This window comes from Alexandromys fortis, unplaced genomic scaffold (assembly GCF_014885135.2).
Source record: "Alexandromys fortis isolate MF-2015 unplaced genomic scaffold, M_Fortis_MF-2015_v1.1 scaffold_62, whole genome shotgun sequence".
Taxonomy (NCBI): Eukaryota; Metazoa; Chordata; class Mammalia; order Rodentia; family Cricetidae; genus Alexandromys; species Alexandromys fortis.
Window position 1 is genome coordinate 7,549,736 of NW_026067942.1, and position 27,248 is coordinate 7,576,983.

At 46.8% G+C, this 27,248-nt stretch overlaps 1 protein-coding gene across 1 annotated transcript in view; it reads right to left on the reverse strand.

Annotated features, from left to right (window-relative positions):
* Positions 1–27,248, reverse strand: part of Hhat (hedgehog acyltransferase) — a 210,733-nt gene that overhangs the window by 41,484 nt on the left and 142,001 nt on the right. The window contains exons 10-11 of the mRNA XM_050148277.1: positions 22,730–22,931; positions 1,388–1,532 (exon numbers count right to left, since the gene is read on the reverse strand). Coding sequence (XP_050004234.1) covers positions 1,388–1,532; positions 22,730–22,931 — 347 coding nt within the window. The remainder of the gene's footprint in view (positions 1–1,387; positions 1,533–22,729; positions 22,932–27,248) is intronic.

Consider the following 27,248-nt stretch of genomic DNA (forward strand, 5'->3'; position numbering starts at 1 on the left):
AGTCAAGCGTCATGTGGAAACTATTGTATTTGGCGTCCCTATTTATCACCTGTGTTTTCGTTCTTCCACCTCTCCACTGGATACAGGGTCTCCCTGTGTGGCTCAGCTGGGCCTCACACTCTGAAACATTCTTCCTCAACCTCCTAAGTGCTAGGATTTTGGATGGAGTCACCACATCCATCAGTGTCCTCAGTGTTTTGTAAATAGCAGACACCTGATATATTTGATTTACCGAGGAGGAAGTCAGAGCCTTCTCATTAGGTAACAAGGATGCCAAGGCCAGCATTCCCATCCCCACCCCGAGTCTTCATGTTCTCACCAATGTGCCAGGTTCTGTATCGGACATGAGCTGAATGCTCAGAAAGTATATTAAAGTCAAATGGGACAGAGTGAGCCCACTGAGTCACACAGTCTGTCTACATGCGTGACTAATATCAGGCATCTGGAAGTTGTATCCGGCATGTAAAGAGAGCTGCAGCAAAAATATCTCTGGCTCCTTGGGGACCCTGGTGCAGAGATGATGGCCAGCCATGTCCGGTTTCACTGACGCTGCTCAGCAGGACTCCCCAGACCCAATCAGGGGTGGCGCAAGTGGGACAGAGGGAATCCTTTCTTTGGAAGCGCGGTAAGCAGCTCCAGGGCTAGACTCAGTGGAGAGTCTGTTCTCACCTTTTAGAAGTCCCAGTGGTGACCAGCGGTAATGACCACTACCTTCAAGTCCACCTGCTGTGGACGCTGAGGCAGCCCACTCAGTGGACAGGAAACAAAAGATTAACTCACAGTTGGGGCCAACGAGATGAGTCAATGGGTAAAAGGAGCTTGCTGGGCAAGTTTGGAGACTTGAGTTTGATTCCTGGGACCGTGAAAAGGTAGAAGAAACTACCCCACAACGTTGTGCTCTGACCTCTTGTGCACATAGGCCATGGCACACATGTGCCTACACACAGAAGCACACAGAGACAAAAGTCCAGGTCCAGAGGTGGACGCCAGACCCAGGCTCACAGCTCCAGAACAGCACAGGGGACACTCAGGAACGTTGCTAACAGAAATTCAGAGCATCAATGCAACAATGTTAGACTACATTAGACTTCATGGCTCACTGAAGCTTGGCATCTAGAAACAGCGCGGAAGTGCCAGAAGGAGTCACAACATTGGAAACAAAAGAGGAAGAACATGGAGGGGGCAGGAGAGCTGGATGTCAAGCATCATGGGCAGCCAATTTGAGGTGCCACAAACAGGTAATGCCGCAGTCACCATGGAACAGAAGCCATTCCCAGCTGACACCTTGCCGGTGTCATATGCATGCCTCTTCCAAGGCTCCCACGTCAACAGTAGCACCCAAATGCAAAGGAGATGACAATGTGACATCAAGCAGAGCTGCGCTTACCTTGCAGGAAGATCCTGTCACAGTAGGTTTTGCCAACTTGAATCCCCCCGAGAAACACCAGGTTGAACAGGATCAGCATGGAGGTCGAGCAAGAGGCAAGCAGAGCGTGCAGCCGGCAGCGAGCTTGCGGGGAGAGGTACCGGGTCTACGAAGGAAGCGCAGAAAGAATGCTTCATGTGAGAGGGCGGGAGAACTGAGGCTGAGGTTTGCTTCTGTCTTGGTATTTCTATTGCTGTGACTGAAAACAACCTGGGGAGAAAGGGTCTGTCTTGCTTCACAGCTCTCTGTCCATCATGCAGGGAAGTCAGGGCCAGGCCTCAAGGCTGGAACCCAGAGGAAGGAAAGCCACAGAGGCGTGCTACTGACTGGCTTATTCTTCATGGCTTGCTAACTAACCATGGTTTTTTGATACAGCTCCTAGGGCCACCAGCCCAGGGGTCGCACCACCCACAGTGAGCTAGGCCCTCTTGCATCAACCACCAATTGAAAAAATGCCCTACAGGCCAATCTCCCTCTCCCAAAATGACTCTTGTTCCTCTCAAGCTGGCATAAAACCAACACAGTATTCTCCTGTTGCCAGGTCCAGACTCTTCCTCCTGCACTTGAAGCCAAGCCATTGTCGAGACAGTTCTCCAAACCCCTAGCCTACATCACAGTCATTCTGCCCTAGGAAGTGACATACTCCAGCAATGTTACTTCCTCCACACCAGGCTTCCCTCTGGCCTTGACAACCTAAGTTCTAAAGCTGGTTAGGACGTAGCAACCCCCTATCCCGCCAGGTGAGACATCTTTGTGGGTTTTCTGCCTGTAAATACATAGATAAAACCACTTTAAATTGTTACCCACAATACAGCTCCATGTCAAGACCAAAGTGACCAAAGGTCAAGATCACAATGACCTTCTAGATTGGTGGACTTGACTCTAGGAAGCTGGCTGGCTCCTTGAAACCTGACATGCTCTGAGAGGTAACACTGCGGGTGTATGGGAGACACACTGTGATCGTCAACTTGATGGAATTTAGAATCACCACAGAAACCCAGCTCTGGACACAGCTGTGTAGGGGTTTCTAGACTGGGTCAGCTGAGTAAGAAGAGCCCTAAACATGAGTCCCAGGCTGAGCTGAGCCCCTCTGCTTCCTGAACGTGAATGCCATGTGACCAGCTGCCTCATGTTCCTACCACCAGGACTTTCACAGCATGAAGGAAAGATGCCTAAAACAAGCCCTTCCTTCCCAAGCATGTTGTCATCCTGGCGAGGAACTAATAAGGTTTCTCAACAGCACACGGTAGCAGCTAAGAAGGTGGCTGACCACAGTGCCTGGAGGACTGTGGATGGAGGGACCCTTCCAGTGAACATAGATGTTAGATTATCCTTCCTGGGTCTTCATTTCATGGCCCTTTAGCAGGGATTTTACAAACAAATCAAGACTTTGTACTATATCCCTTATACTGTGGTTGGCCCTCCCATAAGGCCACCCCACCATGGCTTGAGCTGCGAGAGCCCCATAAACACATCTGTGAGTTCTGCACAGAGCCAGCTGCAGTACCACGGTGGTCACACACATCCTAGGGAGTCTGGCAAATGATACCACGTGAAGGAGAGGTGATGGAAGGTCAGTAGATATGTCCTAACTGCTCTCTGAAAACCTGCAGAACTCTGAGGCAACCAGCTGTAGCTGGGCTGTGATCTCAGAGGCTCTGTGACTGAGCCTGGGTGAGTCACACAGGCAGAGACAAGTCTCAGCAGGGTCTGGCTGTGGTGGTCGGCTGTGATTTGTAACTTGTCCAGGGTCCTCTCAATCTAGAGAAATCAATTCCCAGCCTGGTCCTTCTCTCTACTCTGAGGCCAGGGCTATTCTGGAAGCACAGATCTCACTGTGGAGGGCTGTCTCCCTGACAACATTCTCTCTTCCCACACTACCTTACACAGGGTTTTATGGCCACTGCACACCAGTGTGGCCTCTGCATGAATAAGCCACTTGGGGTGTGCTGTGGAGCTGGCTCTCTGGAGGTAGCCTGGAAGTCTCTCCAGCCCAGAGGTCCCAGACGTGATGACACCTAGTAGCTCTCAAGATCCCTAGAGGCTGTGAGCAGGCCAGGCAGAGAAGGATGTTCCAGAAGGAAGTCATTACCCAGCCGCTCACTACTGAGCATGCCTGTCCACTGTGGTTTCTGCATTTTAAAGCAAGAAGAAGACGTTCCGAGAGCAGGACTGACTCAGCTAGCAACAACTGGGGAGGTGTTGGTGAGGGCACGTGGATGAAGAACTCAGAATAATAAATCAGAAAACCATGAGCCGTCTGGATTGGTGTGGATGTGTCTAAATAATTCCCTGCAGGTACAGAGGCCACTGCAACAAATTTGACTTCCTAGGATCCAGTGAGGAAAACCCAGTCAGTCTGCTCTCCTCCCTGCACCTGACGCCCTAAGAGGGAGTGGAAAGATCCCGCTCTCCTTTGTCGAGGTAACCTGCAGACAGCAGCGTGCACAGCCTGCGGAAGCCCAAGGGGGCTCTTCTTTTGTGAGAAGCGACTAAGATCATTTTAAAAACCAACAGGGAGGTATTGACTGACGAGGCTTCCATGGGGTTGCTCAGTCAGCTGTGGTGCTGCTACCCTGAACAGGAAGGCCAGGTACGGTGAGCTGAGGACCCATGTGGAACAGGGGCTATGATGGTTAGTGGGTGGGGGGAAGGACAGAGGAGGGACAAGGGAAGGTGAATAGCCGGGCCTGGCTCGCCCCTGAGGACTAATTGAACACAGGATGTGCTGAGTTTGCCTATTACGCAAGGGCTGCTTGAACACAGACGCCAAGCAATCGTTCTGATAACCGATAGGGGTGCAGAGTCACAAGCGGGTGGATAGTTCATACAGCGTGATTACACTGGAGAGAGAGAAGGGCCACATTTCAGGGGGGACAGGAGTAGGTGCGGGCTCAAGAGTTCTCCAGGCTACTTGGGGCTTTGAACAATCTCAAATTACACTTTGGTTATTTCTTGAATTCTCCATGTAGTACTTTCAGACCATAGTTGATGTAAGTAACTCAACCTGTGGAATTAAAAGTGCAGACATGGACATAGATGGATATAGGTTGACAATAGGGGTCTTTCATCTTAGCCCCTGGTTTATGAGTTTTTCTTTTGTTTTAATTAATGCCATCCTTAGATGTCCCAAGGGGGGGGAGAGACAGGGTATATACCCTTGGTCCAGATAGCTATACCAGTCAGTAGAATACCCTAAGTCCTTATTTAAACACATTTCCTTTGAACTCTCTGACATCCTATAGCAGTTACTCGTGGGGTATCTTGCATCTAGGATGCAAGCTACTGATGCAAGGAGAGCTACATCCTTAGCTCAGTGGTCCACCCTCCCGTCTTGTGTGCTTAAAACACCCTCAAGAAGAGAACTCATACTGAGGAAATGTAAATGAGACAGGGGACAATCGGCCTACAACGAGGAGCCTCAGTTATGACAATGAGAGTCCAGTTGTCAACTTTATCAGGTAACAACACTGCGACAATCGGGCAGAATCTGAATTTCATGAACATAAATCTATCAGGATGAAAAGAGGATTCTGGTGTGGCTGTGGCCAATTCCCAGAAGGCAGGAAGGGCTATGGCATTCCAATCTGTTGGAAGCAAATGTCTGGGAGTGGTGCTGTGCCCAGGAAGTTTGGAAAGTTGCTGGGTTCTGTGAATGACTGCCCCACCACCCCTGAGAGAGAGTGAAGCCCTCTGTACCCCCAGCTGCAGATGAACAAGGCCATCAGGTCCAACAGCTATCGGATCTTAGCCGTATGGAAAAGGAGGGGAGACAGAGCAAGTTAGCAAGAACCACTGTGCCCCCGTGCAGGGATCTCAGATACAGTGGAAAAGTAGGCTGCTGCAGTTTTCCATGTCAGTATCGCCCACCCTCCCGGTTCAGCGAAGGTTTGGGACTTGTCTTCATTACACAAGTGTCTCCGAACACCAGGAAGCTCAGGCGTGAGGCAGGCCTCTGCTCAGTCATCTGAGAACACTCTTTCAGACCAAAGGGATTGATGAAGGTGGCCACGTAACAGTAGCTATCAAGAGTTCTCTAACACACTGACTTCCAAGGTAACAAACCAAGTCATTCTTAGCATTCAACTGCAATTCTGACAAACTAGTTTGCACTTCCTGCTGTGAGATGTTGACTCACGTCGCCATAGAAACGCCCCTGCCTTTTCAAGCCAACATTCTGTCCCTGGAAATACCAAGACTGTCTGGACCAGCAAGCTGGTGCCTGGGGTTGAGGCTGCAGAACATGAGTTAGAGCAAGGCTGAGAACTTAAGGGGGCGTGGGCAGGCGGAGGTGCAGAGCTGAAGGCCGCTGAGCTCCGCCCCTTGACCGTAGAAGAGCTGAGATGGGGAGGGGGCAGTTAAGCATCTGGGGGAGCAGATGGCTCAAGGAATGGCTGCTGGAGCCTGCGACAGAGGCTTGGCAAGTGCGACCCGATGCTGTTTATTTTTAAGTAGGGGAAAAGCTAAAAATGGAAACGGGGTGGGTTTGAGCAGCTGGACACGGTTCCCCACGAAATCACAGATTTTCATTTTCTAATGATGATGCTAACTAGAGGGTATGAAGGGTGGAAGCAGCAGCAGCAGGGGAGGGAACGCTGGACACCAGTGGGGACAGGTGGGCACCCACGAGCTCTGAAGAAGTCACCAGAGAAGAGTGGCCAAGTGAAACACTCGAGGCCAGAAAAACAGATTCCAAAGTCCTGTCTCCATCTCCAAATGCTGTATTGAATTCGCGATAGGAATCTGTGTTCCACCCTTTCTCCCCTTCTCCTGCTCATGCAGGCTCCCAAGAAGGGGGCTGAGCAGAGTTTTCACTACTCTCGACCCAAAGCTCACACGAGTCCTTAATGTTCTGCCCTATCCTGTGCCCGTGCAAATGAATATATGAACATATTCAGAAAGTAATGCCTTTATCTTTCAAGTGTTCTGAACTTCAAAAGGTACCTAGTCACATTTGTATGCGAATTAAGGTTTTTAAATTAAAATTTAAAAGTACCTGTTCCCCTCAGCTTCATTTCCTAGTTTGCTGCTGAGATCTGAACATGCTCCCAGAAGAGAAACACCTACAGCTGGGACACTGCTTCTGTTCCCCAACACAGAACACACTCTCTCTCCTCTCTCTTTCTCTCTCTCTCTCTCTCTCTCTCTCTCTCTCTCTCTATCTCTCTCTCCCTCTCTCTCTCTCACACACACACACCACAACACACTCACACACAAACACACACTCACACACTCACACATTCACACTCACACACATACACACACTCACCATACACACTCACATACTCACACACATATACACACTCACACTCATACACTTAAACTCTCACATACTCAGACACACACACACTCACACACACTCATGCTCTCACACACACTCTCACACTCACACACACTCATACATACACATGCATACTCACACACACACACACACACACCCCCCTCATGCAGTAGTGCTCTCTATACAGCCCGTGTTCTCCTTGCTCCTGTTTTGAGTCTCAGCGCAGCGTTAGCCCAGGAGAGCCGGAGTGCTCCTCAGGTCTGGCTTTCCACCGTTAACTGCGCCATCCAGAACAAGTCAGCTCCTCTCTGACTCAGTTCGCAGCTGTATCTGATGAACATAATCCCGACAAATCAAACAGCCATCTTCAGGTGTGTCTCCTGCCAACAGGACCCAGCATCCACCTTTATGCTGGACCTAACTTCAGCTTGTGATGCCAATAGTTTGCTTGTGTAAGGAATGACCACACTGCAGAGTAGAGAAAACTCATCCTGTCTTACAATCGGAGAAGCAGAAGAGCAGAGACCCAGTCACGGGTCCCACTCTGACCAGTCAACACAGGCCTTCACACACAGTTCTCCAACTCCGAGCCTTCCTGCTGCCCTGCACTTTACATCTGCATGGCAGGATGCACCTCTCTAGGCTGCAACCCCCGAGACCTTTTTCTCTTTAGGGTCAGCTACAAAGCAGATTTTCAAAATAGTCTGTTCACCAGATGCTTTGCACACAAGTTTTTCTAACAAGGGTTGGTAGGTACACACTCTGTCGGTCAGCTCTCCCTCATCATAACAACGTACCTGAGATGAACAACTTAAACCACGGTGTGGTTCATATTCACTCATTGTTTAGCCATTGCTTTGGGCCAGAGCAAGGCAGAGCGGAATGAGAGTATGTGCCTGGGTAGGCTGCTTACTCCATGGTAGCCAGGAAACAGAGGGGGGTGAGGACCGACTCCCAGCGGGTCCTGTCTCTAAGGATGTTTCCATCACAGCCTATAAGCCCACAAGCTATGAATCAGAATCGGCGAGTTAATCTATGGAGGAGGTCAGAGCCTTGGTGCTCCAATCCCATCCACGAGGCCACACCTCTAGGAACAGTGCTGCCATGGGAACCAAGCCTTTGGGGGGCATTTCAGCTCCAAATGAAGAAAGTCGCCAACACTGATTCCAGAAGCAGAACTGTATGGCTGATACTCACACTGGAATCTTAAGAGGGGACTCAGTTACCCCAGAGATTCAGCAAATCTTCCTAGAAGGTGACAGAGGAAAGAACACTGACTACCTTGATAAAAACGAACAGGTCCTGAGGTCGGTCCTGGGGCACAAGATTTCAGTCAGACAGCAAGAATGAATTCAGAAGCTCTCCTGTATAGCAAATGGGGAATTTAGTAATGCATGTTATTGAATTTAACAAAAATTTTAAATAATTTAAATCAAATCATTAAATAATGTATAATGTTATTTTTTGAAGATTTATTTATTTTTATTTATGTATATGAGTGTTTTGCCAATATGTATGTATGTGTACCATGTGCATGCCTGGTGCCTGTGGAGACCAGAAAAGGCCATTGGCTCCCCTGGAACTGGAGTTATGGACAGTTTTGAGCTGTCATGTGGGTGCTGGGAACTGAACCTGGGTCCTCTGCAATAGCAACCAGTGCTCTTAATCACTGAGCCATCTTTCCAGCTCCAACATATTGTATTATTGAAAACTGTATTAGAAAGCAGATTTTTGGGTATTCTCACTAGAGGAAAAATCACTTTTTAGAAAAAAAAAAGATTATGCGCCTATGAACCAACTTAACCACTCCACAACATGTTAGAAGTTGAAAATGTAAAATACATGGTTAATATACAAAATTTTCATTTCTATTTAAAAATGCATAAATTAACTGATAGGCCTCATGCCTATATCTGGAAAGGAAGAAGTAAAACAATCTTGATTCACAACATGAGAATATAGTTTTTAGGAAAAGCAAAAGAACTCATTGAAAGAAATGAATAATTCTGAAAATTTTTAGGATTACAAAATTAACATGCAAAATTTTTTAAATACTATACCGTTTTTATATACTGTGAAGAATCTTAAAGGAAGTTAAGGAACTAGGAGATAGCTCAGTGGGTAAAATGCTCGCTGTGCGAGCCTAAGGACCTGGAGTTAGAGCCCCAGGAAGCGTAGGAAGCTGGACACAGTAGCACACACCTCCCTACACTGCTATACCAGAGCGGGGAGAGATGGGAGACTCCCCGGAAGCTTGCAGGCCAGTCAGCCTGGTACACACAGTGACAAACAACAAGATAGCCTGTCTCAAGCAAGGCAGCAGGCAAGGGACAACACCTTAGGCTGTCTGACCTCCAAAGTGCACCACAGAACGCGAACACACATACAAGATAATAGAATTTTTAAGAAATTAAGAAAATTCACATTAAGTAGCACAAAAAATTAAATACATAAGACTAAACTTAGCCAAGAAGACAAAATTCTTACACACTGAAACTGCTAAATACTGCTGCAAGAAGGCATAAATGACAGAGAGGCATCTGGTATTCAGAGACCCAGAGGCTGATGCGGCTGAGCAACAATGTTACACAGTTACCTACAGGTTCTGCTCAGAGCCTACCAAAGTCCCAACTCCTTCTCTGCTGAGGAGTCCCATCCCAAATTCATATGGAATTTAAAGGACCCCAGACAACCAGAGCAGCCCTGGAACAAAAGAGTGGAGCTGCAGGACCTAAACATGTCCCGATTTCAAAACTTACTACAAACCCACAACAGTCACTGGTCTAGAGATTGACATGTGAGCAGATGGAACAGAATAGAAATCCCAGACATAAATCCATGTGTGAAGTTATGTCACAATCACCTTAGGTTCCCAGATGAAAAAATGGTGCCTTTTCAACATGTGCTTCTAGGGAGCCTGCGTGTCCACACACATAAGGATGGAGATGGACCCTTACACAGTATCAAAAATGCATCCACAAATGGATCAAAGATCTAGAGATAAGGACTAAAGTTTAAAATTCTTCATAGAAAGAAAACCATACTCCTAGCATGGGGTTTACCGTAGCTTCTGATCACGGCTATAGTCAGAGCAGGCCTCCCACACAAGAGTCTTTGAGAGACAACTGAGAACCACCCCGTAATATTCACCAGGTGACAGCTTCAAAAGCAAGAGCATATGGCTTTCAGTCACACTGAAATTTTAAAAATCATTTGGGATTTACCAAAAACACAAGCAATGCAAGGAAAAATAGCAAAGCGGGACTTTGCAGAACCTGTCTTGTGTTATAGGATGCTACCTGCAATGAATAGCCACCCAGCAACAGAAAATACCCATAGACCTGTGTCAGGGATTATTAATGCTCAGAATATGTAAAGAACTGCTACAATTCAACAACAACAAAAACCAAAACTCTCTGAAAACTAGAAAGAACCTGATTGGCCTGTACCCCGACTATAACTACTAATGTCCACTGACCAGATGATGTCGTTCACTGTTAATAATCATGGGAAAGTACAAATCAAAACCAGGAAACATTGATTCATAGCTTCTAAGATGCATATTTTAAAAAAGAAGAAGAAAGGGCTGAGGAGATGACTCGGTGGGTAAGTGCCCGCCATGCAAGCTTGATGACTTGAGTTTGATTTCCCAGACCCCATGTCAAGCTGGATCTGCGGGTGTGTGTTTGCTATATTCTGCCCTGCCATAGGTCAAAGAATATTTTATCCACCAACCAATAAAAGCAACACATATTTGCAGCATACAGAAGGGCATTCCCATCATCTAACACTCTCTTCAGGCTTCTGGGGACATCAGCGCACTGCACATATATGGTTCATAGAACTCTTACATAGGCACACACAGACACATAAAATAGATTAAACTTTAAAAAGACAAAAAACCAGAAGCTAACCTTCTATTATACACTGTCCGAAAAAAAAAACACAAATTAAGAAGCATAAATGAAAAAAAGAATGATTTTAAAATACTCTCAATGTGCTGGCTGGTCTTGTATCAACTTGACACATAAACTAGAGTCATCTGAAAAGAGGGATCCTCAATTAAGAAAATGCCTCCAGCTGTAAGGCATTTTCTCAACTAGTGATTGGTAGGTAAGGACCAAGTCCATTGTGGGTGGGGTCATCCTTGAGCTGGTGGTCCTGGGTTCTATAAGAAAGCAGGCTGAGCAAGCCATGAGGAGCAAGTCAGTAAGCAGCACCCATCCATGGCCTCTGCATCAGCTCCTGCCTCCAGGTTCCTGCCCTGTTTCAGTTCCTGTCCTTCCTTCAATGGTGAACAGCAATATGGAAGTATGAGCCAAATAAACCCTTTCCTCCAAACTTGCCTTTAGTCATGGTATTTCATTGCAGCAATAGAAATCCTAACTAAGACATCCACTTTAGAAAAGTTTATTCTGGAATGGAAAGATGATTCGAATATTAGGAACACCAGAAAATCCATCTAACTTGTGCTATTAAATAATTAAAGAAGAATCATCCTGTGGTCACTCAATAGATGCCAACACAGCAGTAAGAAAAAATAGATACTCGTGTGTGCCATAAAGTCCTAAGAGGCTAGAAAAATAAAACTTTCACAGACAAATATGATCTGTCAATAGCCCCAGATGCAACAGCCTCTCAAGCGGCAGGAGAAAGAGGCTTTTCCCTTCCTTGTTAGCCCAAAGTGAACTGATTCATCAGTACAGTAAGACAACTGAATGTGTAAGAATTATAATTGCTGGCAGGAACCAAGGTGTCAGGACATGTGAACGACATGATTCTCCTTCTAGAGGATCCAAGAGCAACAGGCACGAGATTTCCATGAGACAGAAAGGCATCTGCTCAATGAAAAAGTCAGCAGAAACCAGGAGTGCAAAAAAAATAGGAGATAAGGGAACATCAGAAACATTCAGGACTTGACTGAATGGTACTGGCGAGGTTTGGGGAGGGTATGCGTACCCCGGTAGCTGTGGTATGAAGAGGCACTTCAGGAACACACAAGGCTCAACTTTCAGGAGCGCATCAGGGTCTCATGGAAAGGACACTGGAGACCCCTTCTGTCATGAGGGCAGAGCTCAGATCTTGGGGAAGATGAACAGGCACCACCTTGGACACAGAGGATAGGATTTTATGTGTGTGTGTGTCCATGCATGTGCGTCTGTGTGTGTCCATGTATGTATGCCTGTGTATCCATGTCTGTCTGTCTGTGTGTCTTGGGTTGTAAACCAGTGTGCACCCATGCAGAGGCCAGAGGAAGGAACGGCTGGAACCTTCCTCTTTTGCTCTCCACTGACCCGGAAGCTTGCTGTCAGTCAGGCTGGTGGACCTGAGGGTTTCTGGAGATTCTATCGTCTCTGCCTCCCTTCTGACACAGGAGCTCTGGGGTTATGGACACTCATACTGCATCCAACAGTTTGTGACATCCGAGGATCCAAACTCACGCCTGCTTACACGGCAGCACTTTACACACCCAGCCTACTCCAGTCCAAATTCATGCTGTCTTTACAGTACTTGGTCTCAGAAATTTTGTTCCAACAGCACACACAAGCTAAGACAAAGTAAATGATTAAAGCTAGGGTACAATTCAAAGAATTCCCAATCTATTGCAGTAAACACTCAAGGGAGTTTTGGGAAACCTCATAAATTCTTTGGGAAGACTTATCTGTAAGAGTCATGTATTGGCTAGAGAGATGGCTCTGTGGGCAAAGTGTTTGCTATGTGTGACGCAGAAGTCCAACAAACAGAGTTCAGATCCTCATACGGCAAATACAAGCTACCACAGCAGCACAAATGTCTGTCCCACTGCATGCTGCCACGGTGGGGGGGGCGAGGCTGGGACTAGAGGACAGCCTGAAGCCCATGGGCCAGCTAGCCTGGCTCAGGTAGCACTGAGCAGGAAAAACCCTGTCCCAAATGAGGTTAAAGGCAAGGACATGAAGTTGTCTTTCAGTGTCCATGTGTGCACTGTAGCATGCTTGCGACTGAACACACACAGAGAGAGAGAGAGAGAGAGAGAGAGAGAGAGAGAGAGCCAAAGAAGGAGAGAGCCAACATGTAAAAACAGTCAATTAAATTCTGGAAAAGAATCAAAAGAGGAAAAAGATGTTTGCCTACAAGGAAACACAGCATGTTATAAAACCCTAGAATTTAAAATAAAGATAACCATCTAGGTCAATGCAATAGACTAGAGAGCCTGGAAATGGACCCATCCAAGCTTGGATATTTATCCATCTATATTTTTATGGCAGGGGTGGGTAGGGAGCAGTTGGTGGAACAGTTTTAGCTGCAGGCCATCCAACAGCAGACAAGAAAGTGGGCCAGATATAACCAAGAGAGAGTTTGTCAGTCCCCGCTCTGCTCTGTTCTTGGTATCTGCCCTAAAGAAATGTTCACACGTATGTGTGAGGAGCTTGAATTGGAGGCCTCATTGAAGCTCCATATGCACAGGAAAGAAAATGGGAAACTCAAATTCAACAACAGGAGAATTCTAAAAGGGGTTAACACATATACTGCACATGGACCAAGGAGACCACACACTCACTCTACATGGACCATGGAGGCCACACATCCACTACACACGGACCATGTATGAATACACACCCACTCCATTCAGACCATGTATGAATACACACCCATGCCACACAGACTATTCAAGAACTTACACCCACACCGTACAGATCATGCATCTCTGCATCACCAAAGACTTCTCTCTCCAATACATCACTAAAGAGTAAAGATGTTCTTAGCACATGCACATTGGCTCCATCTTGGGATGAAGGCAAACAGAGAGCATTTGTTAGGTATGGACATTCAATATGACTTCAGCCTTCATGCTTCATGCTGTGTTATTTTTTTAAGAGAATAAGTTATCAGCTTAAAAAAAGTGGGGGGAGGGAATTCTAGGAGTCTTTCCACTAAGTGACCCTATACCCTGCCCACCTCCCTTGAGCATAAAACAGTCACGGCACATGGAAGAGAAGCTCAAAGTCTGATGACCATCATGCCAAAGTTATAGCTGCTCATGGTCCTGGCACCTCCCTCTCCAGGCAACACTGAAGTCCCCTGGGGCCACTAACTAACCTAGGATATTGGGGGAATGGCTTCAGTCGTATCCTGTTTAACCAAAAACAACAGTTTTGGGAAAGTCTTGCTTCCTAATAAACCATGGTATTTAACAATTTGACATTCAGAAGAGGCAACACATTCTGAAATGCTCCATCAAGGAACCTCATAAAAACTCCTCTAAGAATCAGTAGTTCAATGTCTTCACAAACCTTGGGAGCGGATAATGAACACTGGAAAATGTCACAGAGTCCTAGATAAGGAAACAGGTAAGGAAACTCAGCTCAGTGCTATAAGACAAAGAAGATGAGGAATAAACACAGCAGAGAATCAAAATATTAGTCCCCAAAGAGAAGGAAAGCAACGGACGACAGAACAGGACATGGCCCAGATGGTATATGCTCCACAGACGTAAAGAGGAAAACAGGAAAATAGGGATCTTGTAAAAAGATCTGGGCAGCATTCTCTCCTCTTCTACCCACACAGTGAAGGTCTCCTGCCTTGGTTAGGGTTCCAATTGCTACAATAAAACACCATGGTCAAAAAGCAACTTGGGGAGGAAAGGATTTATTTGACTTACACTTCCACATCACTTTTTATCATTAAAGGAAGTCAGGACAGGAACTCAAACAGGGTAGGAACCTGGAGGCAGAAGTTGATGCAGAGGACATGAAGGAGTTCTGCTTACTGGCTTGCTCCTCAAACCTTGCTCAGCATGTTTTATAATAAAACCCGGGACCACCACCCCAGGGATGACATCACCCACAATAGTCTGGGCCCTCCTCCATCAACCACTAATTAAGAATCCTACAAGCATGTCTACAATCATTTTTTTTTAATTTTCTGAGACAGGGTTTCTCTGTGTAGCCCTGGCTGTCCTAGAACTCATTTTGTAGATCAGGCTGGCCTTGAAATCACAGAGATCCACCTGCTTCTGCCTCCCAAATGCTGTGATTAAAGGCATGTGCCACCAAACCCAATCTTATGGAAGCATTTTCTTAACTGAAGTTCCTTCCTCTCAGATGACTTTAGCGTGTGTCAAGTTGGCATAAAGCCATTCAACACATCCAACTCCAGATAAACTCACTTGAGAAACTCTAAAAAAGTTATAGATGCAATGAAATATGAGATCATCGAAAACATTTGCATTAAAGTCTCCAGAAAGAAAACAAAGTCTACATAAAGAAACAAGAAGAGAAATGGCATTTCCCAACAATAAAGGTAAAAGATACAAGACAAATTTCTTAAAATTTTCCAGAGAAATTGCTTTGCAACATAAAATTCCATATTAGATATCAATAGTGAGGGTAAAAGAAGATACTTTTTAAGGTATAAAAGGTCTCTAAAATGTATTTCCCAAGATCCTTTTCTAAGAAAGGTACAATAGGATGTGCTCCAGCAAATCACACAGAAGGGTGTAGTGGAGGGGAGACAAGCTGGCTTAAGGCAACAGAAACAGGGGTGTAGCAAAGAGAGAGAGAAAGATCAAACATCTGATGAACAGCAGGTCTAAAGTTCTCCAGGAGAAGTCAGCTGACAGACCTGCAGGTACATCTGACCAGGGGCATCTCTATGTGAAGGATTTTTCACCCTTCAGGTGAGTCTGGAAAGAAGCGGTGATGGGAGCCTACTCAGAGCAGCAAACAGAATGCAAGCTGAATTGGAGGAGTAGCTGGGCAAACAAGGTGCTTCCGTGTCCTGCCGTGAGCCACTTTTCATGAAGACAGCATAAACACTGAGTTCTGAGAGAAGGGGGACTAAGACAAAGATAGTCAAGTCTCAACACAAAAACCCATTACAAAAGGCAAAAGTAAAGAGTGAGTTAGCATAGGCTTCAGAAAGATGGATGTGATATTGGCAGGGGACTAAGAGAATTCAAAGTTGCTGTTGAGGAATGGACATGGGAGTCAGGAGTCAGGGAAGCAGGTAAGCCTGTGATAACACACCCCACACTGAAGAACAATACATCCATCAAGTAGCGCCAGAAGACACCATGGTGGTCCCCTAGGAGCCTATCATCTGGTGATATGACAGCCACTTAGTGTGAGCAAGTTCACACTATAAAGTTCACACCACTATAAAGCCCCTACATCTCTGTCATTAAGTTAAGTGTGACTAATCGAACTTCTATAAACCCCATTTCACTTGGACTGATTTTTCAGGTTAGTTACCCCATCCAAACTTGTGTGGAACTATGATTAAATTCCAAATTTTGGAGCCTGGAGAGATGACTCTGAGGGTCAAGTACTTGTCATGTAAATGAGACAACCTGAGTTTAGAGCCCTAGAACCTACATAGATATGGACACCTTTAATCTCAGCACTGGAGAAGCATGACAGGAAGACCACTTGGGCTTGTAGGCAAGCGCACGTGTGTGTGCGCGCACACACACACACACACACACACACACAGACACACTTTCTAACTTGTCCAAGGATGGAGAGCCGAGGCCTGGAATGCCACCTAGTCAGATGCTCAATATGCATCAGCAGCCAAGATATGCAGAGGAAATGGGAGGTGCTTCATGTGGGGTGGGAGGGATTTATCCAGGAATATCCTTCATGTCTGAAATCGAGAATGTTCCAAAGAAATCACTTATGACTGTATTCCACTTCCACAGAGTAAAGATAAATAACTTTTCCTGTCTCCAGCTCCCTCGTCTGTGAACCTGGTAGTATGAACTGACCAAGAATGGTTGCTATCACTGTTGAGAAACGATACACATGGAAGAGCCCCAGACAGTGTCCATCTGGCCTTTTCTTTAACAGCCCCATGTTCGTTCCTCAGAATGACAACTCTATCCTCCAATCTCTAACACAAGCAAGACATGAGGTTGGCCAACCAGGACCTCTGGGGTGGAGTAGGGAGGGGGGCGAGTCCACCCTGCTTGCTTTCCTGTAACCTCTGACTAGGCCACAGTCCGGGGTGGAAACCACAGTGAGCAGAAACAAGAAGGTAAGCCACACAGGGAACATGCCCTGAGGAGGTGAGAGACAGTGACTTCCACTGTGTTGGGACCAATTGAGTCCTGACCTTCAGCTGTTCTTCCCTGTCTAGGGCCTTCTAATTGAAGTTACTAGAAGCTGTGCCTAGCCTAGAGAATCAGAGGATGGGATTTTCACCTGTTGGCCATTGACTGCAGTGTATTTAAGCCTCCATGGTGCTATTAAAAAGGGGCTTTTGTACCAGCGATTAAAGGTCCGTGTGTCGATCTGTCTCTGCGTGTGTTTCCTCAACCTCCAGCCCCTTGCCCGAAGCTTGCGAACTGGATTCTAGCACATAGAGCACAGACGGGGGAGAAGGGGGGGACAGTGCGCGGCACCACTGCACGCCTCTGACTGCTTTTCCATGTTCCCGTGTACTTATAAATAAATCTTACGCCATGTATTATTCTTCATCTTCCCCTAACACAACAAGAACTCGCTTTCTTACCATGGCATTAAGCCAACCCCATCATGATGCCAACTCTGTCCATTTCCAGAGCACAGTTGTCTTGGCGAAGGCCCTGCATCTTTTATATCATGGTCTTTTCTGTCACCCTCATGAGACATAGTCAAGGGTCATTTTATCATTGACTCCAGTCTGCTACATGAACAGGGCCAGCAGCAGAGGAAACAGGATTCAAAGCGTGTTCTTCACTTTGTGTGGGTAGTTGCAGGCACGCGGCTGCCAGCCCAGCTCATCTCAAACAAGGCCAGCAGCTGCTCAGCATGCTTTTTTAAGCGGCATTTATTTCTAGGTCTTTGGAGGCTTGTGAGATGTTTTAAGAGGATTTTATTTTAGAAGTCCTATACTCTGTGCCTTCTCAGAGCTTTAAATGAGCACTATACATGCTATACTCATACATGCTATATATACATGCTGTACTCATACATGCTATATATACATGCTGTACTCATACATGATATATATATATACATGCTGTATGCATACATGATATATATACATGCTGTACTCACACATGATATATATACATGCTGTATGCATACATGATATATATACATGCTGTATGCATACATGATATATATACATGCTGTACTCACACATGATATATATACATGCTGTACTCATACATGATATATATACATGCTGTACTCACACATGATATATATACATGCTGTACTCATACATGATATACACACAGGCATAGCACACCACACACATACACACACAGAGACATACACAAATGCACATCATACAAATATATTGCACTTAGTATGAGCATGTTATTGGGGGATAAGCAAAGAGCTCCTCCTCTCAACAACAGGAACTGTGGCAGCTCTGGCCCTGCTGTTTCCAGTGGATTAATTTGGGTACTGGGGGGAGGAAATGACACCAGCCTTAGGGAGGAAACCCAGAACAGGCTTCAGCGGGTAGTTATGAATTTCTTTCCCCAAGCTCATCTGTGGAGCAGCACAAAGCACTGGTCTGGGTGTGTGCTGTTCTTATGTGAAACTAGAGTCCAGGAGATCCAGCCTACTGCAGCCTGAGCTGCGTGGGTCGGAATAGGAGCTGAAGCCAAGAGCTGGCCCTCCAGGAGGAACCAGATGCTGTGCCTAAGCTTCCCCTCTGTCCGATGGCAGCTTTGACAAAGGTGAGTCCACAAACCCTGACGTATCTGAGCTGAAGGGGGGATTATTTTTAGTGTTCTACCTCCTAGACTAGAGAGGTTAGGACTCAGGCTTCAGATTCCCACTGAGAAGAAAACTAGAGGCAACAAATCACACAGCCTGTTTCCCAGCTATCTAGTGGTGCCACGGCAGGGTGACTACAGAAGGGGCATTAACTGGTCAAACCCCGCCTCCAGGGACAGCTGTTCCTAAGAACAGACCAGCTTTGTCTGGGCTCAGAAGCTAACCCAGCACATATGTATTAATGTATTAATATGCATTAATATGCCAATTTAACACTCCCGTGTGACATTTCCTGATTTCTAAGTGTGGTGCTCAAGTCCTTTAGATGAGGCATTTTCTCCCCAAGTTTTATGTTAGCCTCTGGATTCCAACACAGTACCCAGGTTCCCAATTTCAAGCAGTGTGTGACAGGACCACACTTTTCCTCCCTCCTGACCCTCCCAATGCGTCTTTTCATTCATCAGGGTTCGGCCCAGAGGCCCAGCTCTCTGGGGACCATTCCCAAGAGCTCCGCTCACACCAACTCCTTCCATCGTGGACATTAATGTTCTAGAAACTTCTTTCTGGCTACAGTGCACACAACGCCTTCCTCTGGTCCTCCACTGGCTGGCACATGGCATTGCTCTCAACTACACAAAGTCAGCAGGGGAAAGGGTTGGGGACTCACAGCTCTCTTTGCTCCTGCCAGCCCTCTCTCTGACTAAGGTCCTTAGTCTTATTTACCTGGTTCTTGAACTCTCCCTCCAAGAAATAGCCTCTTCTTAGTTTCTGAAAAGTCACCCCTAAATCTCCATCCCTCTTCCTGGTTCCCTCCTTTACCCAACTATTAAGTACCGGTGTGTCCCAGACTTGGCGTAGGCTTACTAGTCTCATCACACCTCCCCTCCTCTCTTCTTCCCCCTCCCCCTTCTCCCTTTCCCCCATCTCTGTCTCAAACATCACCATGCATACAAAATACCATTTATTTGCTCCTAAGCTTTTAGTTTTTTAGAGTGGACCTTTTTTCTGAGCCATACCTAGCAAGGTTAAGTCAATCACTGTTTTCTGGTACTGTGAGAAAAGGTTAATGTTTCACACAGAACACTTTGCTACTGACAGAGGTAAGCTCTATTCCACGGTCTTACCATGTCTCGAATCTAAAAGATCTGCCACTGAGATGACCTCCTGATGAGAAGCCAGGGAAGACACATGTCCATTATAGACGAAGCTGACGAGACAGACTCCACCGTGCCCAGTGGTCAGAGCACCATCCAGTGAAACATGAAGGCAGACACAGAACAAGGAGCTGGGACAAGGAGATCATGTTACACTTGGCCCAGAGTTCTCCACTATTTGACAATCTGTCCCCCACATAAAACACTAAATTTAATAAATGAGGGACCAAGTAGGCCGTGCATATGTGGGTTCAGTCTTGGAAGGTCTCTGTTCCCAGCACGCTTCTGTCCAGTAGCACCTGATCTCTTGCTGCTGCAATGGAACTTGAGAGGAAGAACGGTAGACTAGCTGCCACAGAAGACGACATTGTTCTATCGCTGGAAACCATGAAAAGGCAGAAGGAGAGAGCCAGCTCCACAAAGTTGTCCTCTGACAGCCACACAAGCACGTTCCCCACCCCCAATGATATTAAATAAATTATTTTAAAATTCCAGTTGTACGCATTTGGAATGTCAAAGGAAAACAGATGCTCGACTAAACCGTAAGAGACAAGGGAGTGAGAGGGAGACTCTAGACAATGAAAGAAGAACAAGAATAGAATTATTAACTATGCCCAGGCTAACCCAGGCACTGGGATAAACAATGGGACCTAAGTTGTCATCGAATGCTGGCTGCTCAAGCACAGAGGTCTCAACAGCCAGGAGCACTATGGTAGCTAACATGGGTGGTCAACTGAACAACAGAATCCCCTAGCAGACAAACCTCCAGGCACGTCGTGAGGGAGTTTCTACTGGGTTAACTGAGGTGAGAGGACTCATACTGTGTGTGGAAGCATCACCTCACAGACTGGGATAAAGGAGAAATGAAAGAAATGGCTCTCTTCTCAGCTTCCAGGCAGCCGAAGCAATGACCAGCTGTCTCATGCCCCGCTGAGGGCCATGAGACAAAATCAACCTTCCTCCCTCAAGTTGCTTTTCTCACAACGAGAAAATTAATCCAAACACCACCCAGGCTTCCAGGACAAAAGACAACTGATGTTTAGAAAAGCTTTATAAATTATATTAACAAATAGCAAATTTAATATAGTTGTATAAGAGAATCATTTCACAAAAATGCATCTGAAGCTATTATGCACCTAGGTGCCTGAACTGTGGGTGTAACATCAAATGTGGTAAGAACATGAGGGTTTTGGGGTCAGAACCCTACAAAGTGGAAAATTCTGTGTTCAAGAGAATCTGGTGAGTGAGTTTTCCTCTTTGGTTTATTTCACCCAATTCAATCAGCAATAGGTCACATAGAAGAGTCGGGTTACTCCCTTAGTAGTTGTGACTCAGAGCCCACAGGGCATCGCTTCACATTCTGCTCAAGGTTAATATGAGAGCTTCTTGAAGGAACATGGACACAGAGTACCGGAGGCTGAGCAGGAAAGAACCTCTGGGTTCCATGGGTGATCTCTAGGCTTCCAGGCTTTGGAGATGAGCACTCAGGCTTGAGAATGAAGGTGTCCTTAAGACATGGCCTTGCGTGACATTCTGCATGATGTTGCCATAGCCTTCACTATTTTCCAGAGACTGCATAGATATTTCTTGGCTTCTGGATGCTGAGTAGCATTTTTGAATACAATCTTTATCTTTTATTTAACATTTATTTTATTTTATTTTTATTTTTTGTTTTCCAAGACAGGGTTTCTCTGTAGCGTTGGCACCTGCCCTGGAACTAGCTCTTGTAGACCGAGCTGGCCTCGAACTCACGGAGATCCACCTGCCTCTGCCTCCCAAGTGCTGGGATTAAAGGCATGCCTCACCACCTCCCAACTTAACATTTATTTAATGTTGATGTGTCTATGTGCGTGTCTCTGTGTAGGCCTGTACATGAGTGAAGTACCCTCAGAAACCAGAAGATGGCGCCAGACCCCCTGTGGAGCTGAAGTTCCAGAGTGCTGTTAGACTTGGTGTGGGTGCTGGGAACCAAACACAGAAGAACAAGAGCTCTCACCACTGAGCCATCTCTCCAGCCCCCAAATGCTCATCTGTAAACACGCATGCGCATACGCGCTGCTTTGCTGTGTGCTCTCTGTCGGTTTTCCCTGAGATAACTGCCCTTCGGCGTGCGCCTGTCTTTCTTGAGACACGCATCAACGCCTTCATTCAGTGATGTTTAAGATGTATTTGCTTTAGTCTCACGCACTGTGCAGAGTTTATCCACATTAATCATCTTTCCCCATCGGAGTCTCTTGTATTTACAGCCTGCCACGAGAGCAGACACTGACACATTTCCTTTCGGGCCATTCTCTGGGTCGGCAGAACACTGTGCGTACTCAGAAACACCGATTTCCTACGAGATTTGCATGTATCAACTGCCACAGTGACAAGGCAAAATATACGTGTGACGCTTAAAACATCTACGGAGGGAAGTATTCGATTAACCCCCAGTCATACCTAAAGGAACAGAGTGCGGCTCTACCCGTCAGCTCTCTGCTAGGCTGGCACCAATGGTATCTATCAGAAATGAGAATACCAGCATCACCCAGGGCTGGCAAGGGCAACTGGGAGGGTGAGGAGCTGACACCTTGTCTACAGGGTGGCAAGAGCTGGTATGCAGTGTGCAGGGTTGAGCACTAAACATGAGGAACCCGTAACCTGACAGTTCTACTCAGAACTCATCCTGATTATGAGAGCCACATCAATTATGTTTTATAATGAAATGGTTAGTAATAGAGCAATTACACAAACCATGGAGAAGCCACCTTAGGGCTCTACACAGGTCTGCTGGCGTGGAGGGGCGGTTGAAACACCGCTATGACACTCGCTCTAAGTGGCTCTGCTGAGAACATGCTTAGAAGAATGAGCTTCAATGAGAAATTTATTAGTTATGTACTCCTCTGGATTTTGTAATTTTTCTATAATAAATGCCTAGGCTTTTATAGTTACTGAATCCATCTGTCTATCCATTCATCTATCAACCCAACCGACCAGCCATTCATGTAAACAATGATTTCGAAGCCTCCCAACCCCTACCCCCAGCCATGCTTCCTAGAGACACATAGACTTTGCAGTTGCCTGGTAAGAACTGCTCATATCTGAGTGAATTTGGTGACCATCATCCCTCCCAAACCAGTCTCCTCTTGCTCTGCTCTCCCTTACCACGCAGACAATGATAGATCTTGCTCACCAAGGTCTCCAGGACACAGCGCCTCTCCAGCAGCCTCTGGACTCCGCTCTCCACGATGACTCCCAGCCAGTTGAGCGCTGCCCAGCACCAGAGGTCTTCATAGCTGCCGTGCCAGTAGCTCACAAATGCAAAGGTCACAGCGGTAGAAAGCAGCGTTCCCAGCAGGCCACGCTGGGACCCGCCCAGTGGAATGTACACATACCTGGAGAGAGAAGAGGCTGTGAGGAGCCATGCTGAGGGATGGAGGGACGGACGTACTTGCCTCCCCTGCTCTGGTTTGACTCTTGGATACCCGCATTACTGCTTAAGGTACACAGATCCCACTTCCAGGAAGCTGTAGGCCAAGCTTGAGCTCTCCACCTCACTCATCACTGGCCACACCCCAAACTCGCACAGGGTGTGGCTTTAGGTCGGATGAACAGACACACACCAAAGAGCCCTTACAGTGGCAAAATCACTTACAAGAGGCAAAGGGGCAGCAGTGAGTTTAGAGCTGATGAAGGGATGCACCCAGCCTGGGAGCCCATCATGGGGTACCTACCTAGCTACTGATGTGGGGAGGACACTGACCGTCGTGGCAAGTGTGCATTTCACAGCTCAGACTACTAAGTTTATGGTAAAGCCATATTTAAAAAGCTGGTGAAACCATTATTTATACAAAGTGGCTAAAAGGAGGCCCTCACGAGGTAGGAGTGGGGTGTATAAGAAGGGTAAAAGGGCTGGTCCCAGATTCCCAGGCAAACGACCCAGAGGCAAATAGAGAGAGAAGCTCTGGACCAATGCCCCAGGGCATAGCATCCTCAGATACATCTCCAGGCCTGAGTGACGAGTGCCCACATATGAGAACATGGATTGCGGGAGCTCACCCTCCTCTGCGGTTTCCAAGAGACCACAGGACTCAGTTTATTCTGGTCATTTCCTGTTTTTCCCAGTCCCCCCCCCCCGCCGGGAGGGGACAAGAGGTCTTCCTGATGTCTTCTGAGACACTTTGCAAGGGTCTTTCCCCCTTGACACACCACACATCCCACCTGCCATCCCAAAATCCTGTTGGTTTAGATCTGTACTGCTCATGCGCTACTTCCTTACTGCGGAAGAAGCTTTATTTAAAAGCTTCATTTCTAATAGCAATACTTCTCAGAAGAAGACAACAGTAAATAAAGCCAATCAGACCAAAAGATGGATGTCAAAAAGAACTATGTAGGTGTTTTATTTGAAACAATTTAAACAATGCATAGAATGATGCATATTACTAAGACACTGTGGTGGTCAATAGATGTGTGCATTCGATGTTATTGGCTCCTCAAACTTTTTTTTCCCAGAATTCTGAGGCTAGAATTCAGAACCTTGTGCATGCTGGGAAAGGGCTCCACCATATCCCCAGGCTCCTTACACACACACACACACACACACACACACACACACTACTGTCCTCAGTCGGCACTGTCAATTCCCATAGAAACCTGGCGCAGGTGTCACCCAATACCTGTGGCTCCCCGAGTACCTCTCACCCCAACCCCTACCCTAAACCCTAAGCCCTCCCAGGGGCTTTGCTTCTCTTCCCCCAGCTCTGGATTCCTATATAACTCAGTTGGTTTGGCCCCGTGCCTTATGGGTCCCCATGTGCTCTCTTGGTCCTGGCCTCTTCGCCTCTCTTCTCTGCCCCCACTCTCCTCCTCTCATGGAGGTCTGTTCTACTGCCCATGTTAAGTCTGGACCCTTCTAGACACCTCTGGCCGTTCTCTCCCTCATATCTACAGTAAAACCCTTCTCAGCCACATCTTGGAGCGGCCACGCTCTCATTTCACACAGTCACCTCACCATGAACCAGGAAGCTTGCACTTCTTGTCCTAGCTGTGACGGGGTTGACTTTCGGCACTGCCTGAAAGTGAGTTCTAGGACCCTGCCACTAACTGTATGCCCAGGTCCTTCTCCGCAGACTCTCACCTTGACACAGCTTTATCGGGTTCCTCTAAGTCCCCACACCTTGGTTTGGTGTCCATGTTTGTCCGGCCTGCACCACCCAATGGTATCAAGAATCCTGCTAGGTCAGTTTAGGGAATGGCCCTCCCCATCCCAACCGATCCTTTTTCCCTTCCTCGACCACCTTAGTCCACCCAGCCTCCTTCCAGATAGAACCCCATTAGGCTGGAGACCAGGGTGGTGGCTCAGTAGTCAAAGCACTTTCAGTGCAAACACAAGAATCCGAGCTCAATTCTCAAACACTCTCTCTCCACCAAAAGTGTGATTTCAATATAATTCCGGGGCCAGGGAAGCAGAGAAGGGAGGTCCTGTGACTTGCTGCTCTCCTCTGTTTGATAAGCTTAGGCCAGTGAGACACCAGTCTCTAAAAACAGATTGACAGCACCTGGGAAATGACACTGAAGTTGTCCTCTGGCCTCTACATGTGTACACACATGTCTACATATCTGCACACACGTGTTCCTACACATGGACTACACAAAGAATCCCACCGGGTCTCCCTAAATCCCAGTGCTTCACTCAGTGGTCCCATGTGCTCTGAGGTCTGCGTCTCTTACCCTCATGCTCACCACTGAGTCCAGTGCCACTCTGAGCCTTCCTCCACCCCCACATCACAGCCATTGCTGCACGAAACCGCACTCAGCAGCTCCGTGTCCATCACCCCCTTCCTGTAATGTCTGTCACTCCCAAATGCCTTCCTAGTTTGGATGATAAATCATACAGTCAACCTTAGTCAACCCCATTTTATGAGTAAGAAAACAGAGGCTGTGAAGTTAATTCGACCATCAAAGAGAAAAGTGAGGCACAGCCTACACCAGCACCTCCAAAGCGTGTCTCTTTCTTTCAAGGCACAATCTCTATCAGGGCCACCAAAGCTAAGGTCTTCCTTGCACCTCTTATTCCAAACTTCTTTTCTCTCTAGTCAGAAAGAATGCTGAAGTCATGAGACAATGGAGCCATCCCAGCAACCAAATTAGTAACTTTGTGTCTAGACGTTAAGTGTCTATATATTAAGGCATGTTTCTGAAGGGGCTGAAGATGACTCAACTGTGGGCATAATTATTCAACCCCTAAACTTAAAAAAAAAAGAAAGAAAGAAAACTAAAATAAAATCTAAGACAGGTGGATCACTAGAAAGTTCTCCTGGACTAATAGGTAACCTCCTGGACTAATAGGTAACCTCCTGGACTAATAGGTAACCTCCTGGACTAATGGGTAACCTCCTGGACTAATGGGTAACCTCCTGGACTAATAGGTAACCTCCTGGACTAACAGGTTACCTCCTGGACTAACAGGTTACCTCCTGGGAAAAGGAAGATCATGCCTTAAAAGCAACCAATAACAAAAACGTGGCTGGCAACAACATCCAAGGCCATCCTCTGGCTTGTACACACCTGTGCATGCACACACACACACCTGCATATGCATGCACAGATAATCCCATTAACATATGTGCATACACACACCTGCACATACATGCACAATCAATCCTGTTCGTACATGTTCATATGCACACATATACCTGCACACACACGCACAGATAATCCTGCACGCCCATGTGTGCACACACACACACCTGCACATGCATGCACAGATAATCTTGTACACACATGAGCATGTACACACAGGGAGTGCTCCTTCTGCTTCCAATATTTACTTATTAAGCCTCCCAGGCATCCCAGGCATTATAAGACACAAAGACCTAGGGTGTTCTTGCCATGACATGGGCATGCCTGGCTGTGAGGCAACAGCAGGTCCTGCTGTAAGGCTAGATGCCATGGTGCCAGGTACTTCAGGAAGGCTTCACCGTGTGGGAGAGTCGGGTGTGGGGAAAGACCAGTGGAGTGCAGTAACTGGACCACGGAGTGTCCTGCTTTGGTGAGGAATCAAGGAAGACTTTCTCCTAAGCCGAGGGGAGGCTGGGTGCTGCTGGAGAGACACCTAGGAGGAGGGGGCAGTGAGCCTGAGGACACCTGCAGGAGCACAGGTCTTACTTGGAGCTCTGCTGCCCCCTAGAGGCTGCTTGCTTATCAGTGTGTAATAGGGACAGGATATGGGCTGGAATCTAGGCAGTTTGACTGTAGCTAAAGGAAACATTGCAGTATCTACAAACCTGTTTACATATCAAGACTGTATGCACTAAAGAAAAATAAGCCTAAAATGCCAGAAAACCCAGTACAGAATAAAAGCCTGTCATGCCTTCCACCAGTGAGACTTGGTATTGGGGCAAACCCGAAGGGACATGCCTGCAAACTTGGGGTGCTGAGGTGGCAACTCCTTCCCCACGTGTGGCTATTTTAAACCATACAATCTTACTCTGCCTTTGAAAATGACAAATTACCAAAAACAGTCTCTGAAAATTCTTTATATTCCAGGAATTCAGATAGTGTGGGTCCCCAAGGACACAAAACTTTTTTGTTCCAAACCAGAAGGGGGGGGTTAGAATATTCACACTTCATTTCCAGAAGACAGTGGGTTTGGCAAAAGAGGGAATGGGGCACTCTCTTTAATACTTTCAACCAGCCAGGCTCTGTGATCA